Raw genomic sequence first — 18,405 nt, forward strand, 5'->3', positions numbered from 1 at the left:
TACTATTGAACCTTGAAGGAAATCGGTCTGGGCATATCTGAGGTACGATTCTAAATATAAAAAACTAAAACAAAATGGCTATATTGCTGCTATATTGGATCACATTGATTAACAAACCAATGTGCACTTGAATAAGATAGGCTTATGTCCTTTGTGCCAACTTTGAAAGAAATTTGTTCAGGCATGTCTTAGTTACGGCCTTAGCATGAAATTACTAATTCAGAAACATAATTACCACCTGGAAGCTGTACTGGATCGCATCGAGAAAGAAGTTTCGAGCATATTATGTATGCCAATGACTTGTGTCCTTGTACCAACTTTGAAAAAAATAATTGAAGGTATCTCCGAGATAAGCTGATTGACAGACATACATGAACAGTACCAACCCCCTCGACTTCGTCGACAGGAGCTAAAGATTTTTCAACCATGTAAACTAAACAACTGAAATGTAAGGTCAAAAGAATATAACAGTTAAGGTAGAATGCACCTCGTGACAGATATCGGAGCTTTAAACTTTTGCACTGCATGCTAGGTCTACTGCCAGAGGGGGATCATTTGAAGCCCACTGAGTAAATAAAGTGTCTATGGCTTATTTTTATGAAAATCGAAAATGTAATTTGCCCCAAAGAGATAACTCAGAGAAGTCGGCCATTTTGAATTTTAAGTGACGGTAAATATTGGGTTTTGTACCGGATTTTCGAGATAACGCCTTCCATCTGAAAACACCATCAAGACAGACATGAGCGGCTTCCAGCTTGCAGATATCAGCCATAATTTACAGCTCGCGGATGGAACTTTTTAATCAACGACTGTCCAGAAGTAAAGTTGGTCTAACCCTCAGCAGTATTTTATATAAGATATTTTGCGAGTTGGTATACTCTATCACTGCAGAAATAGCGTATATCAACAACCTTTGTTTTATCTTAACCTATCCAAGTCATCATCTAGTTCATCCGTTCAATATTATTCAATGATTCATGTTTGATTGAACTACCATCGTGTTTTCAAAGAACTCTCGTTGTCGTCCGGCGAAAGCGCATCGCATGAAACAGTGTGCATGGTCCAACATCAACTATTATGGCCCTAATGGTATTATCAAGGAATGTCAACATATTTCCTGATATGTTCTTAACAGCCAACGATTGGTAATACTTGAAACTTACAAACTTACAAACTTACAACTTTGTATTTGGATCTCACTGATCGCCAGAGAACGCACACTCATAGCCGCCAAACTGTTTATCCAAGTGCTTGATTCATTTTACATCAAGGCAAATCATTGAGTACTTTCGCACCAGCTATAGCTAATTACCATGTGCCATCACCTGAAACATTTGCTCCTGCACTAAATTATTGGGGAATATGTAGCAGATTGTATATTGTGTCTTGTAATATTTCGCAAGTGCCGTCCAGGAGGGAATACATTGTAGCAGATAATCATGACCCACCAATCCAGTAGTGAGTAATTCGAAAATCACATAAATAAGTTGATCGGTTGACGCTTACAGAAGTGTCATATACATGTTGTATTCTAAAAGTTAGTCAGATTCATGAATATGCACTCGATATGCAACAGAACCCACGCAATGACTTAAAACTCATCGGGGGAACGGAAGGAATGGGACGATATTCAAAATTAATATAGTGATGAAGGAGTACATATAACTTCAAATGTAAAAATTTTGGCGTCGGACAATGGGATCTTAAAAAACACGAAGTCAACCTTTTTAACATTCTCTCCTCCAGAGCTGTTTGTTAATAATGCCTATCATGTTGTTAACTTATGCTCTATGTCCCTTCAATAAAGGGGTGTGAATTTAACAAAAGATCTGACGCAACTGCACTCCGGGTCCTGTGGAATGGCAATCTGCGTGTAAGGTCACGTTCAGCTCCATATTCTTGCTTTCGTTGGTACTTCACTTTCAACGGTAATGAGTGCAAGAATCCAGTACCGATAGACAGTGTCGTTTATTCCACCAGCAATGAAAATCATCACTGCGTAACTTCAAGTAAGTCTGAATGGAGTACTGTACACTATAAATATAAATTCTTAATCTCATTGGACATCTCGCCAATATGAGGAAAATCAGGTGCAGAGATTTACTCGTTTTCCCCTCTTTGGTTTTGCCCTTTGCATTCGTCTCAGGTAGGTCCTCGCCTCGAGACCTGAACGTATGACGTAGGAATTTCGAGTTTATAGACAACAAAAAGGAACGCTTTTTACATATGCAGAGAACTTTCCTTACTTACATGCAGTTCTGCCAAAACACTGACACTGTATTTTATGGAGTTTTGGTTAATCTTAGCGGGATATCGAGAGGAATACTTGATCAAATTGTGAGTGTTTGAGGGACGATTCACCTATTGTAGCCGAAGATGGGTCTACATTTTTTGTGTCTCAGTCAAAATTAGTGAACACCAACACTAACAAGTATTGGTGATCCTTTCAGAAGATTATGAAAATTCAATGGGTCTCTCCCTTGCCATCGCTAGAGTAAATTTTGACGACTTGTCGATATTTGTGTTTATGGCGTTTTTACAGATGTGATGAAATGAGCAGTGTTTGACTTTGCAACAAAGTCTGTACATGTAGACTTGGAACAAGATTCAATTCTCAACGATACAAATTGCAATCAGCAGCCAATAGCATTATATATTTTTGGTCATTTAATTTTTTATATTGCCATCTAGTAAGAGTTAAAAGCGAAAAGGGTAGACTATATGAGATGATAACCAAATTTGTAAATACATAAAGAATACATTCATTTTGCCGAAGTTGGCTGATCCTTATTAGTCGGTCAGCAGTAACATCACAATCGATGCTGCAGCCGAAAAAAAATTGTTATGCCGATATATAAATTGCCTGCAACAGAATCTGTCCATCGTAATTTATTCACACAACAATTTACGATGGACAGATTCTTTTGCAGATAATTTGTTAAGGTGTTTTGTTTGTTTGCACGTAACGTAATACATAACCGATGGTATTTTCAAATGCTAACACTGACAATATTATTGATGATATACTTGACACTTTCCTATCTAACTAATATATCGGACTTTTCTTCTCACCACTAAGTTTCATGCTTTTTACATTTCAGTCGAAGGTGTGTGCTACGGTATACCATATGGCAAAGTAAATGTGGAATTCCGCCTGTCAGATTGTCCCTATGTAATCCCGGGCGGTGAAGCCTACACTGGATTGAACTCGGCCTCTCGTATTATTGTTGAGGAAATTCTAACATCGTATTAGTTCTTTGAGCAGAACATTACTTTGTAAACTTTAAAAAACCGACTTTCTGAATTCAGAAACAACCTCGGATGTCTTAAAATTACAACAGATAGTGCCCGATTGGTTTGAATTTTTCGGTATGTTTGCTAAATGAAGAGCGTCACTTTACTGTAGCTAGGTCCGTTACTTTGACCAGTTGATGTATTGTCGTACAAATCATTACGACCATACAACAACGTTGAAGGCCTTCCTTTCTATTTTGTTTTTGCTCCGTTCGGATATCAATAAATTAAGATTATTCTTCTGTTTAACTTCATATCAATTTGCTCCGTTCGGATATCAATAAATTAAGATTATTCTTCTGTTTAACTTCATATCCAGAATCGTGTATCGTTTTATTTTTTAACTGTTCTGTGACGTTTACTTAAACAGAGCAGTTGAACCGTAGGTGAAAAGAGGAAATCAATCGTCTTTTAATTCTGTCCACAGGTTCCGTTTTACTTTGATCTCTGTTAGTAACGATTTCTCTTCAAAATGTCACAACTATGGATTTTAACGCTTTTTACGCCGTCTTAGATTTTCGTGCCAATGTTTAAACTGCTACCTGGAATTGTAAAAGATGTGAGATACAGCAAAGTTTGATTGCCTCTGAACAGGTATTGAAAACTCAGTCCTCATACATACAAAAACATGCGTCTCCTTAAAAGCAGAAAAAACTGGAGAAAGCATTAAATCTTTAAATACAATCATAACGACGACAGTGATGACCATGATGACATTGACAATGCTCATGATTATGGCGACAAAAGGGAAAAACGTTGAGCGTTGATCCTGTTAAGCTCTTTATTTGGATAGGGTAGTCGGTTACAATGGACGTATGAGTTATTGGCACACCAAATTAGATAGTTACCCAGCAACGTAGCTGAGTAGTTTGCTATATGATCCGGCGTCTACCTAAACAAGAGTCTGTTTATGGTCTGAAGACTAGTAAGGAATCCAGAAAACTCAGCTGGCAGCTCCTCCACTAAGTAAACTGATATGCCGAGACTGGAAAGATTTGAAGGGGGAATAAAATGTTGTAGAGTGTAAAACTGTTATTAACTGTTATGGTCACTTTGTGCCCTGTATTTCCTTTGATACATAATATTTTGAATTACATGTACAACAAAGTGTTTTACACGCTTCAATATTTGTTTCCCCTTTCAAACTCTCCAATGGAGCGGGTGCTAGTGGAAAATGATTTGTTGTAGTATAGGCATATCAGTTTCTTTCACTGGAGAAGCTGCCTGCTGAGTTTGATGGATTACTTATCAGTGTTCAGACAATAAAACAGAGGCTCGTTTAGGCAAACGCCAGGTCATATAGCAAACTGCTCATGCAGCTAAGTTGTTGGGTAATTATCTAATTTGGTGTGCCAATAACTCATGCGTCCACTGTAATCATATCTCATACAGGAGCCAGGGCCATTTAATCTGAAGGGATTGCGCTTTGTTAAGTTTTAAACATTATCGGTCGCGCACCCGGAGCATGTTTTTCTTGGCTTTATAATGATGATTGTAATGAGGTAATGGAAATTTAGCTTATTCCATTCAAAGAATCCATAAAGTAGGAAAATATTATATATACTTGCGAATAAAGTGATCGATTATGTAAGAGTAGATATAACGATCGGAATGTAAAGTATCAGGGAAGGAAGAAATTTGCAAACATTTGGTTAGATTGAATTGACTTTGGGATCAATAAAGTGTGGGAATCATACGCCTCTCGTGGAAGTTAACCGAGTATAACCAAAGGTTTCACCGGCTTACTTTTATGTAAGCTTAAAATTAAATTTTCCCTACAGAGTTCGCACAAGAATTGTGGTCATTTTGAATATGAAATATCAGTGACGTAACTCAGTAACATAGAACCATTGTTACATTTAATCTTGAGTACCGCCGAGTCCTGCTAATGTCATAATTATATGATAAAACATGCAAAAATAAATATCTGAAACTTTGGATGCATCTTTAGGAAATTCCGTATTGAAAGTTGAATAAAGAGTGACTTGATAAAATCCCCTCTATTGCCTGCTTCTTGAGAGTAATGATCCAACATGATGTAGGTGCAAAATCTGGACGGGATAAAATGTAGGGCAATTTGTTCCATTTGTTTGCTTCTAGCTTGCAAACAGTTACAGCCCTATTTCTGTTTCATTACCGGAGTTATCATTTTACAAAACAGAGACTGGGATACCTTCTCTTTTACTGTTTATTGACTTATTCTGGCTTCTAAAGTACCCGAAAGGTGGGAAAGTTTGCTTTAACTGTCTTTTTCCAGCCTCAGTGGGCTGGTGCCTTTTTCTCTCTGTGGGTGGACTTTGGAGCAAAGCTATAGGGTTATAGATTAGCTTAGAATGGACCAGTAGTTGATAGACTATACGTGATGTAAATGCAAAATCCAGGAGAGATAAACTTGTCATAAAATAATGCTTGTTCTAGCTCACTCACATGTATTCCTGTCAAATTACTCGTGTTAGTTTTGAACAAGATGGCGGCTGACATGGAGAAAAATTTCTTTCTAGCCTAACAAGGGTGGGTACCTTATCTTTTTCTGTTATCGGGTTATGTTTAATCATGTTGAAGCCGAAACGAGAGAAATTTTATTTTTCTATTTTCCAGCCATATTTGCTGGTACTTGTTTCTCTCTGTTTTTTTGGCTGAAAAAAGGGTGAATACTGCCTGTATGTTTCTGACGTTAACAAAATATATTTAGCTTCTTTCTGTGTATTCGGGTTAATAATTATACACCAAAAAGTCAATTTAATGAGATGGGTTATACGAATATTTACTTTAACCTGCCAGCTCAAAACAAATACAGCGAAAAACGTTTTCCTCATTGGTGCCTATTAAGGGATAACAAACCAAAGGAAAGAAAGAAGGAACTTCAACCTTGCTTCAATTTCTGTCAAATGGAAGACATTTCGAACCAAACTGAAAGAAAGGAAATAACCCAATATCCTATGACATATCTAGGAGCTTCTGTCATGAACATTACAATTGCTAGGAAGTTCATTGTATGCTGTATTGTTGACTTATATCGAGACTTGTGAATACCGAGACAAGGGAATGTTGAGAAAAAGGGAAAGAGTAGATGAAACAAACGCGGACAGAAGTAAACAATGAGTGGTATTCATAAGTGTTAAACTTGTAATCTTGCTTTTCAAACGACCAGAATCCCTTTAAATTGCACCCAACCCTTCTGACGTGGCGATGTTCCATGTAAAATTAAAGTAAGCCCAAAGGGACCCTATAGCTTTTTTAGCTTTGTGCCTTTCACACTTATGTTGATAACAGCAGCATCATTATTTAGGCGTCTTCAAGGATATTCATTTTTAAACACGGTAATTTTATAGCTTTTTACTCTATATTCCAACACGAGCAAAAGCAGCAACAACAACAACAACAACAACAACAACAACAACAACATCAGCGATAACAAATTTATAACAACTACATAAGAGTGCACGGTCTCTTTGTCAATTTCGTTGGCTGCGTCTAGGTTGTATGTAGCTGTTTTGCTATTTCACTGTTCGTGGCTTACTCTGAGTCTCACTGGCTCATAGAATGCGTCAGTGACGATAGTGTTCACGCATTGAAAGTTTTGATTAGAGCTTTTTCATTATGCTAACAATAGAAAGACATAAGAAAGTGAATGTAAATGGTTTTCCGTATTTCACATCTGTTCTGAGCGGCACCGATTACCAGTGCATGTTCGTATTTTGATCGAGAAAAATACGCCTTTAAAAAATTGCTGCTAAAAAGGAACGTCGTCATTTCATGTGATGTTTCGACTAAAAAGACTAAAACGTCAGTAATAAAGGTTGATGTCGAAGAAAATGCGTATTATGAGAAATTCAAAAGGGCAACAAAAAGTTACCGGGCGAAAATGCCAACAACTTAGAGGGAATAATAGTTTTCGCTGCCTTTTGGTGTAACGTATACGTTGGTCACAGTCATTACATGACCACACATGTCTATGTGAATTACCAGTTGAAGGTATACGACTGTGACTGGAGACTGAATTTGTCATTCTGCATCACACATTCGCCATCTGTTAGCAAAAAGAAGTATTTTGTACGCACAATACACCGAAAAACGTTTCAGCGTTTACACAAACAGTAGCACGAGTGACCAATTCAAAATCTCGCTGGCAAAAGAGGGAAGAAAATAATTGATAATTCGCCCTGTACGTTCGTTTGCTCCCACAAAGGTACAAACTTCTTACGGTATGATTATTTGATTTATAATTTATCATAGATGCTGAAACAAGAGAAAGTTTGTTCCGTTAGATATTTTCTGGCCTCATGCAGGCGAAGACCTTCCTTTTTATTCTGCTTGTTTTTGGCCAAACAGAAATCATTTTGAGGGAAAATTTGTTGTATATTTTTCTTCGCTAGCCTCATCGCATTGGTACCATGTAATTTAGAAAATTCTTTGACACGAAAAAAGTCCGAAACTCGAAGACGTTTGTAGTGTATGTGCGTTGGTCGCCTACAAAAGTGCTTCTCTGTTTTTTATGTGAAACAAGAAAGTCGGAGTATTAGCGGGTAGTGCAAATTTATTTTTTTCTGTTTGAAGCAAGAGGAGAAATCAAAATTTCGCCCAATGATCGTTTCCTCCTTAAGAATTAATGAAAAACAATTAAATAAATGAGAGAGCACAACTGTTCACATTACTTCAGTTTCTTTCATGGGAAGACAATCTGAATAATGATAAATAAAACTACCTTTCATCAGAAAAAATATTGACGTCCATATATTCGGACTCACAGACTCTATTCAGCAACTTGAAGTGGACATTCATTCGTAGCATTCATATGGACAAAAATGATTCACGAGCTTCGTACTTTCCAATGTGTTTAATCAAAGTTGTGGGCTTCCGAATGTTTACCATTTGTCAGCATATACCATCAAATTTGGTATATCATCGCCCGCAATATTCAATAATAAGCAGAAGCGAAAAATTACCCTTCCCTGAAAATTGCCGCATTATGAAAATAATACAATTTCAACGAAATAACCCATTGCTCTGTTTGTGTTGGTACTTGGTTACGGCTGGTACTTGTTTCTCTGTGTTTATTTGGATCAATCATTAACTTGAAAAAAGTCTAAAGGGGATAAATGTTATACTGCGTGTATGTTTCTGGCCTAAACAAAATAGTTGCATTCTTTCTGTCTATTCGGCTCGTTTTACTCCAGAAAGTTGAAATAATTAGGCGGTTCGAATGAATTTTTCTACAAACAGAGAGAACAAAGGTTATTACCGCCTCTACAGCATCAATGAAAAAATATTCCGAGAAAAGAGAAAGAAAGAATATCCACCTTGCTGTAATTTATTTCAGACGGAAGATATTTCTGAAATCGTATGAAACGGACGGGCATATCTAGAGTCATCGTCATGCATGTTACAATGATTTTGTTAGTAGTTAATTTTTTCTGGTATTTTGTTAACTCACAAAAAGATTTGGAAATACATGACACAAGAGAAGGGAATAGAATTCGGTAAAGTCTCTATCCGATGAAACAAACACAAATAGAGCTAAATAAAGCGTTAGATTTATAGTGTTAGTAATTTTGCACTACCAATGGCTAGAATTCCCCGAATTGCATCCAACCCTTATGGCTTGGCGACGCTTCATAAAAGGCAAGCCTAAAGGGACTGTTTAGCTCTTGCAGCTTTGTGCCTGTCATACTTGAAAACAGCAGTCTCTTAATTTAGGCGTGCTCATGTTATATTTATTTAAGATGCGATATTTTTATACTTTTTTACCTTAGTTACAAAACAATGACAGCTTATTGACATGAACTAGACAGAAGCTAAAGTTCCCTTTGGTAAATTTCGTTGGCTGCATCTAGGTTTTGATGTAGCTGCTTTGCAATATCACACCTCGTGGCGGACTCTTAGTCTCGCTGACGCAAAGGATGCGTCAATGACGTTAGTGTTCTCACCTTGCGGCTGCACTAATTTCTCATAGATGGCGTTCAATGTCAAGCCTTTTACATGTAATAGTAATTAACCAGCCATCGTTTTATTAGCTCACGTGTGTAAACACGTGGGCTAATGTCATAGCGATGTCTGTCTGTCTGTCCGTGTGTGTGTGTGTGTGTGTTAGTGTGTTAGTGTGTGTGTGTGTGTGTGTGTGTGTGTGTGTGTGTGTGTGTGTGTGTGTCTGTCTGTCTGTCTGTCTGTCTGTCTGTCTGTCTGTTTACACGATAACGGATTCAGGTCAGATTTGGTAAACAGGTACCATATGCTACTTGCAAGAACTGATTAGATTTTGGCTAGTGTGGCTTGCATATTAATGAAGTTATGCAATATCGTTTTTTTCCGTACAATGGTTTCCCTATGGAGACGGTAATGACAGTGTAGACATATATCAAGAAATACTGCACAAAATTTCATGAAACTTTTCACAAATGACAATCTCAGAACATTATGATGATACTGTGAGTGTCATGTCAATTATCTTCTCATTTGCATATTTAATGAAATTTTGTTATTAGTGAGATAAATCTGAAATTCCTGCACCAAAGTTGATGATACTTGACACAAATATTGATCTGATATATATCTAATTATACTGAGAAGAATTGGGCAGTGTCAAGTTAATAAAAAGTTCATTTGCATATTTTATGAAGTTTTGTAATTAGTCATATAACTCCAATATAACTGCACCAAATGTGATGAAATCTGCTGAAGATACTGATCTGACTGATATCTAACTGTAGTGTAAAGCATTTAGTAGTGTGAAATTAATTAAGGGTTCATTTGCATATTTAATGAACTTTGTAATTAGGTATATAACTCTGAAATTACGGCACCCAAGTCAGTGAAATTGGGTACAGATATTGTTTTGATAAATATCTAATTGTACTGAGAAGCATTTGGCAGTGTCAAGTTAACAAATAGGTCATTTGCATATTTTATGAAGTTTTGTAATTAGTCATATAACTCAAAATAACTGCACCAAATGTGATGAAATCTGCTAAAGATACTGATCCGACTGATATCTAACTGTAGTGTAAAGCATTTTGTAGTGTGAAATTAATTAAGGGTTCATTTGCATATTTAATGAACTTTGTAATTAGGTATATAACTCTGAAATTACGTCACCCAAGTCAGTGAAATTGGGTACAGATATTGTTTTGATAAATATCTAATTGTACTGAGAAGCATTTGGCAGTGTCAAGTAAACAAATAGGTAATTTGCATATTTTATGAAGTTTTGTAATTAGTGATATAACTCCAAAATAACTGCACCAAATGTGATGAAATCTGCTGCAGATACTGATCCGACAGATATCTAATTGTGGTGTAGAGCATTTAGTTGTGTGAAGTTAATTAAGGGTTCATTTGCATATTTAATGAACTTTGTAATTAGGTATATAACTCTGAAATAACGGCACCAAATTTTGTGAAACGTGCTACAGATATTGATTTGATAAATATTTAATTGTGCTATGAATCATTGAACAGTGTCAAGTTAATTTAGGGTTTATTTGCATATTTAATGAACTTTGTAATTAGTGACATTACTCTAAAAGTACAGCATTAAATTAAATAAAACGTGCTACAAATGTTAATCTGATGGATATAAAATTGTCCCATGAAGCATTGAACAGTGTCAAGTTAATTAACAGCCCATTTGCATATTAAATAAAGTTTTGTAATTAGTGATTAAACTCTAAGAGTACTGTGCGAAGTTGAAAAAAACCCTGCTGATACCAGTGATAACATATATCGTATTGTTCTGAGAAGTGTTCCACTATTAATGAACCTGATGTAAAACACGTGAGCATATTCAGTTCATATCTGGTTTTCAATACAATTTTAGCGTAGACTTCGGCTGTGTCTGGAACATATCTGTACTCATTGTGACTTATACGATAATTTGGTTTACCAAATAAATTTAGTCATAGATAAACAGGCTGCACCGCGAAGAGCTTAACGTTGAATAACAATGTCAACTCAGACGAAAATTGTGGTATCCAAAGACTCAGAAATAAAAAATAATGAGACTAAAAGGGGAAGAAGACCAGCAGACTATATGGGTCACGGTTGTTAGTTAAAAGTTACATCTTGATGAAACTTTAAATGAAAATTTTAAAAGATCAAGTGGTATAACGACAATTCTTTAACAAGACAATTCATTACAAATTACATAGGCAGTCGTTACAACATTCGCCTTCTGATGAAGTTAGAGTATTAATGATGCAATTAAGCACTGAAAATGAAAAAAAATTACATGGTACCACAAAGTCAAACATGCAGTACAAAGTTTAAAACTTGAGAAAACGTGTATACCTTGGTATCAACGCCGTTCGACGTTTTCAATGCCGCTTTACGGTGTTCCATTATGTGGGGGTTGGGGTGGGTGGGGTGGGTTGAGTGATTCTAACCAACCATGCTATTTCCTGGCCAGCAAAAATGATGATCAACGCTACGGAACTGATCTGGAGAGTAAATGGGCTTATGTCAGCACGCTTTGAACAAGTATTTACCATGTTACTATTTTAATCAAGAATATTTAACGGTACAGAGTTGTTAGAAAGTGCATGATTAAAAACGGAGAAAAACAAGAGTTGCCGGTCTTAATATTTTTAAAAAGTGACAAGGCAAGACGAAAAATGTGTTTGTTTGTCAAAATTGGCAATTTGTTATCGATTCCAAGAGAAATAAGAAGGTGGTGATATGAAAACTACCAACTGATTGCAATAGTGATTATTTTCTTGTAAAAATAATTCAGATCAATTAATGGAACTTGGTCTGGTGCGATTGAGTTTTCGCCAGATATCAAGGTCATAAAATCTTAACTGCACTCAGCCTCTTCCAAAATAGAATTGCTGATTGTAATTAAAGCTTGGTTATTTATGATCGTACGAATTGCACGGCTCGAGTTTTAACAGAAAATTTGAATACATATACTTGCATAACAAAAGGAAACTGTCAGTGTCCAACGAAAATGACTTATAAGGTCTGTGTTCCTGAACATTTAGCATTTAGCCAAGAACATCGTCGATCATGACCAGCATCAAGATGATGGTGTCCAGCCGTCGTTTCCTTTCCCTGATTTTGGTCTTGTTGTGTGTCGTTATCGCCAGTAGGGTGGCAGGTGAAGAAAAACCTGAGTCACTGGTTGTAAGTATCTGTGTTATTGATTTCCAGAAGTGAACGCTTATTTGTTCTTACAAATCCCAATTCCACGATTAGATCGATTAGCTCGATCAGTGTACTCTTGCAATTTCTAGTTTTTCCGATACATCGTATATTGTATCTTCACTTGATAACCTTCCACTACTACAACCACTGCTACAGCTACAACCATTACAAGAAAGACAATTTTACATGTTGTTGCCATTATTAATTATAAGATTGTCGCCAGAAACAAAATCGCCAATAAACTCTTGAGAAAAGGGTTTGAAAAATAATCGCAATCATACCAATCCTTAATCCGAAAACCCTAGGTCAAAATTCATAATACAATAGCTATAAACATTGACACAGAACAGTACAGAACAGACAGTGACGCACCGGTACACACAACAAATTCAAAACCATGAAAGAAAGATATATGGACCTCTGGCCAAAAGAAGTGATGTCAGGTTGTTTGAAGTTTGTGTCTGAAAATAGTAAATTGAGAAACGCCTTGGAGCATATGTCCCTAAAGTGGGTTGCAAACTAGTAGCCTGCGAAATATATAAATAATTATGTACAATAGTAGGAGGTTATAACGTAAATACCACAAGGGGTACTTGAGGTTTGTCTCTCTGTCTAGTGTGCAAGTGCTTATATGTTCAATTTAAATTTGAAAGGTTACGGGAACCCATTCTCACAAGTTAGATAAATACGCAACACCAACATTTCTTTGAAGGCAAATCGTAAAGAACGTATATGTACGTGCGGCTGAATTTTTTATCTTTAAACTTGCCAAGTCATTTTTTGGTTCCTCCGTTGTTAAACATTTTTCAGTGATTCATGTTTGATTTGAACTGCCATCATATGTAACTGCCATCGTGTTTTTATAGAACTCTCGTCGTCGTCCGGCTCATCGCTTAAAACAGTGTGCATGGTCCAACATTAATTATTATGGCGCCAACGGCATTATCAAGGTAAGTCAACAGGTTTCCTGATATGTCTAGGTTAACAGCCAACGATTAGTGACGGTTGAGATTGTAAATTTAGCCGACATACTTGAAACTTACAAACTTTCCACTTTGTATTTGGATCTCACTTATCGCTAGAGAATGCATTCTAATAGCCACAAAACTGTTTATTCAACTTCTTGATTCATTTTACAGCAAGACACAATGTCAAGCAATTTCGTGCCACCTATAGCTAATTACCAACTTGCTGCAATTTGTACGTTATGTCCTGTAATATTTCGCAATTCCCACTTAGGAAAGAATACATAGAAATCCACGGTGCACAGTAGCAGATAGTTATGACCCACCAATCCGGTAGTGTGTAATTCGAAAATGCGTAAATAGGTTGATTGGTTGACGCTTACAGAAGATTCACGTACATGTTTGAGAATGTGAATCAAATATTTTGAGTGTGCACTCGTTATATAACAGTAATCAGAGCGTCAGTACAGTGCAACTACAATTACAGCTCATGAAAGTGTCATGATTTTAATCACTTTTTTCGGTGTCAGTCTTTTAACCCCTGCCATTTTAGAATGACGATAGATAATGTAAAATAAAATAGTCATTTAGGCTATTATACATATAGTTTTATTTTAAGTGAAATATTAAATTTCAGAAAATACTAGGAAGTTTGACATAAATTCATTTTTATCATTAATACAATATTAAAGTTTTCTACCCATAATATATACCCCTTTCATCCTTCGAGTAAACTATTTTATACCATACTAAACTTTTAAATTCTCTGCTTTTTAAATATATTATGAGAATGTTTTCTTGTCATCTTAGATGAGAAATGTTGCTTTGAAAAAAATACTCTGTTAGTAGCGTGCAACACCACCTTAAAACATTAGGATGCCGGATGATGGGATCTTTAAAAAGACGAACCTTTTCTATATTCTCCCGTCCAGAGCTATTTGTTAATAATGCCTATCATGTTGTTACCTTATGCTCTATGTCCCTTCAATGAAGGAGTGTGAATTCACCAAAAGATCAGACAAGACCGCACTCCGAGTCCTGTGGAATGGTAATCTGCGTGTAAGGTCACGCTCAGTTCCAAACTCTTGCTTTCGTTGGTACTTCACTTTCAACGGTAATGAGTGCAAGGATCCAGTACCAATAGACAGTGCCGTTTCCTCCACCAGCGATGAAAATCGTCACCGCGTAACTTCAAGTAAGTCTTAATGGAGTACCCTACACTATAAGTAAATATATTCGTGATATTATTGCACATCTTACCAATATGATGCAAATTAATCTGTGACGCCAGACTGGTGACAAAGGGACTGTACCTAGAGTAAATTTTGACGACTTGTCGATATTTGTGTTCATGGCAGATGTGATGAAATGACGAGTATTTGGTTTGACAATACAGTGCATGCACACTTGGAATTATATTCCGTTGTCAATGATACAAATGGCCAATTTCAGCTAATAGAATGATATACTTTTTGGTCTTGATATTTTTTTGTTATTTGCATCTGTTAAGTGTTGAAAGCGAAACGGGAGCGAAAACCAAAGTTTTAGAGACACAAAGAATAGATTGTGCAAAAGGTGGCTGATCTTTACTCGGTTAGCAGTAACAGAGCAATCGATCAGGCAGCGGAACAAAACTGTTATTCCCCACATATCATGACGATAATTAGTTAAAATAAAAGTAACTGGTATTTTGTTTTCTTGAACGTAACATGTCACATAGCCAGTGATATTTTCAAATGCTAACAATCATGATATTGTTGCTGATAGACTTTACACTTTCCGATCTAACTGATATATCGGACTTTTCTTCTTACCAATTAGTGTCATGCTATTTACATTTCAGTCGAAGGTCTGTGTTACGGTATACCATCTGGCAGAGTGAATGTGGAATTCCGTCAATCAGGATGTCCCGGTGTAAAACCAGGTGGTGAAGCCTACACTGGATGGAACTCGGCCTCTCGTATTATTGTTGAGGAAATCCTCACATCGTACTAGTTATTTTAGCTGAAAAATTACTTTGCGACCTTTAAAAAATCGACTTTCTGAATTCAGAAACAACCTTGGATGTCTTAAAATTACAGCAGATAGTACCAGATTGTTTCGATCTTGCCGATACGTTTGCTTAATGGAGTGCGTCACTTTATTGTAGTTAGTTCCCAGTTTGTTATTGTCCTAGAAATCATTACGATCATACAACAACGTTAAAGGTCTTCCTTTCTATTGTTTTTGCTCCTTTCGTATATCAATAAATTAAGATTATTCTTCTGTTTTACTTCATATCCGGAGTTTTTTTAGCTGTTCTGTGACGTTAACTTAAATAGAGCAGTTAAACTGTCGATGAAAACAGAAAATCAACTGTGTTAATTCTGTCAACAGAGCTTTTTCAATTACATCTCCTTAGATTTTCGTGCCAATCCTTGAAGTAGTCCTCCGACAATGGAAATGTAAAAGACATGAGGTAAAGCTAGGTTGGAATGCCTTTGAACAGTTCTTAGAAATTTAGTCCTTGTACGTGCGAAAACACACCTCTCCTAAAAACACAAAAAGCAAAATGATTCTGTACGTTTTTTGAACACTTTGGAGAGAGAGTTAAATCTTTCAAGACAATGATAACGACGATGATCGTGATGACAATAATAATGCTGATGATTATGGAGACTAAAAGAAAAAAGATATGGGCGTTGATCCTGACCAGCTTATTTTAATAGGGTCGTCAGACTCTTAAAGGTATTCGGTCACCTGTTTTTTCATAGCCAATCACAGATTTTACGCGAATGGCCGCTTTTTAAAAGGGCGCCTCCACACGACCAGCCATGGCATACTTAGCAGCGTAGACTACTACCATGTTCTTTGACGTATAAAATATGGAGGACCGACAGCTACAGGTGTTACGGGGTAGTACGCTAAGCCTCGCCCCTTTATCATATATGGGATATGCAAATTTACGGTGACCGTGTACCTTTAATCATAAGTCATACAGGAACCAGGTCCAAATAAAAGTGAAAAATTGTCAAAATTTGAAATTCAAGTAATTGGCGTTGTTCAGTTTTAACCTTAATATTAATTTTTCCGTTGACTCTATGATGATGATGGTAATGAGGTTATCATAACTTAGCTGTGATAGTGCCATTCAAAAAAGCCACAAGGCAGAAAATATTACGCATACCTGCGATAAAAGCGATCGAAACTGAGAGGGTAGATAGAACGATGAAGATATAAAGCACCAGAGAAGGAAGAAATCTGCAAACATTTGGTGAGATTGAATTGTCTTTAGGAATCATAAAGTGTGAGAATTATACGCCTCTTTTAGGCAGAGTGCGCCTCGGGGACACATATTCGGAATCACAAACTTTTACAATTGCCTTAACCGAAGTTTTCACCGGCTTACTTATGTGAAAGCCGAAAATGAGATTTTCCCCGTATAGCTAATAAAAGAATGGAGGTCATATTGAATTTGAAATATCGGTAAATATGGATAATTCGTTTTGCACGGTTACGCCGTGTTTTATTCGTTTTCTTACGCATAGTCTCAGAAATATTTGTCATTCAATTTTGAGACGGGTATCTTAAATGATTATGTATGAAATCATTAAGAAATATAGTCATTACGGTAACCTAGGCCTTTAATTATCAGTTACGGAACACAATAACAGAGAGCCATTGTCACGTGTCAATGTTTATCTTGAATACCGTCGTTTTACTTATATGGTAAGCCAAAATAAATATCCGAAACATTTGACGTAACTTTAGGAAATTAAGCGCGCAAGAATGATTAAATGACTTGATAAATCCCCTCTGTTGCATGCTTTTTGAGAGTAGTGATCCAACTTTAATAATTTTTATTATTAAAGGGAGGTAGTCATCAGAAGTGTGCGTGTGCGGCTTCCCTGTTTACAAACAATGTATTTCATGCATAATATCTAGATGTTGTCAACATAGCTGCAACATTTAAAATTTACGATATCCCTTGTTAACAAACATGTTTAACTTTCATCGATTGCCAACGTATCCTAGATACAGTGTTTATATCGGTCGTAGGGGTCCCTGGTAACCTTTGACAGAGTTCCGACGACTGCCTCCCTTTAACAAATCTTTAGATTTATTTGAGTATGATACCAGATTTCAAGGTTCAAACGATCATCTTCTGCAACTTCAATGACTGGTTCCAGGCTTGCTGCAAGGGACTCTGAAACATTTAATGGAGACCTGCCACCTGTAGAGTTTCAGAAATGGACAGTCCCATTTCTGTTACCATTTTACAAGACAGAGACTACAATGTAGAAAAGTGTTCCGTTAGCTTGTTTCTAGCCTCACATACCCGGGTACCTTGTCTTTTACTGCTTATCGAGTTACTCTTGAACCTAAAGAAACTTACAGCAGGGTAATTTTGTTTTCTCTGTCTTTTTCGAGCCTCCATTGGCTGGTATTCTCTCTCTCTCTCTCTCTCTCTCTCTCTCTCTCCTCTCTCTCTCTCTCTCTCTCTCTCTCTCTCTCTCTCTCTCTCTCTGGACTTTGAAGCATTTTGAGGAAAGCTATCGGGTTTCAAATTAGGTTGGAATGGACGCGTATTTGAAAAGCAAAATCTGGAGGAAATAAACTTGTCAAATTAGTCGAGTTACTTTAAAAGACGGAAAAATAAATGTCTTTTCTTCTTTCTAGCCTTACAAGGGCGGGTACCTTATCTTTTCTGTTATCGGGTTATTTTTAATCATACAGAAGCCGAAATTAGCGAAATTTTGCTTTATCTTGCTCTATTTGTCTTCTAGGCACATTGGCTGGTACTTGTTTCTCTCTGTGTTTTCATGGATCAATCATTAACTTGAAAAAAAGGCTAATGAGTCTGAGAGCAAGTTTGCACTACCTGCATGTTACTAGCCTGCGCAAATATCTACCTTTTTCTGTCTATGCGGGTTAATAAACAACGGAAAGTCAAAATAATGACGCGGGTTGAACGAATATTGTTTTAATCTGCCCGCTCAAAACAACTAGAAAAAAGTTCGCTATATTC

The 18,405-nt window shown here is 36.6% G+C and overlaps 1 protein-coding gene across 1 annotated transcript; it reads left to right on the top strand.

The window, feature by feature from the left end:
- The first annotated feature begins 12,288 nt into the window (after positions 1–12,288).
- On the top strand, positions 12,289–15,622 carry LOC139134303 (collagen triple helix repeat-containing protein 1-like). Its single transcript, XM_070701192.1, has 4 exons — positions 12,289–12,411; positions 13,299–13,382; positions 14,391–14,592; positions 15,241–15,622. Exons 1-4 carry the CDS (start codon positions 12,295–12,297, stop codon positions 15,390–15,392), a joined length of 555 nt encoding a protein of 184 aa, XP_070557293.1. The 5' UTR covers positions 12,289–12,294; the 3' UTR covers positions 15,393–15,622.
- The last annotated feature ends 2,783 nt before the right edge of the window (positions 15,623–18,405 follow it).

Source organism: Ptychodera flava, chromosome 6, assembly GCF_041260155.1.
Source record: "Ptychodera flava strain L36383 chromosome 6, AS_Pfla_20210202, whole genome shotgun sequence".
Taxonomy (NCBI): Eukaryota; Metazoa; Hemichordata; class Enteropneusta; family Ptychoderidae; genus Ptychodera; species Ptychodera flava.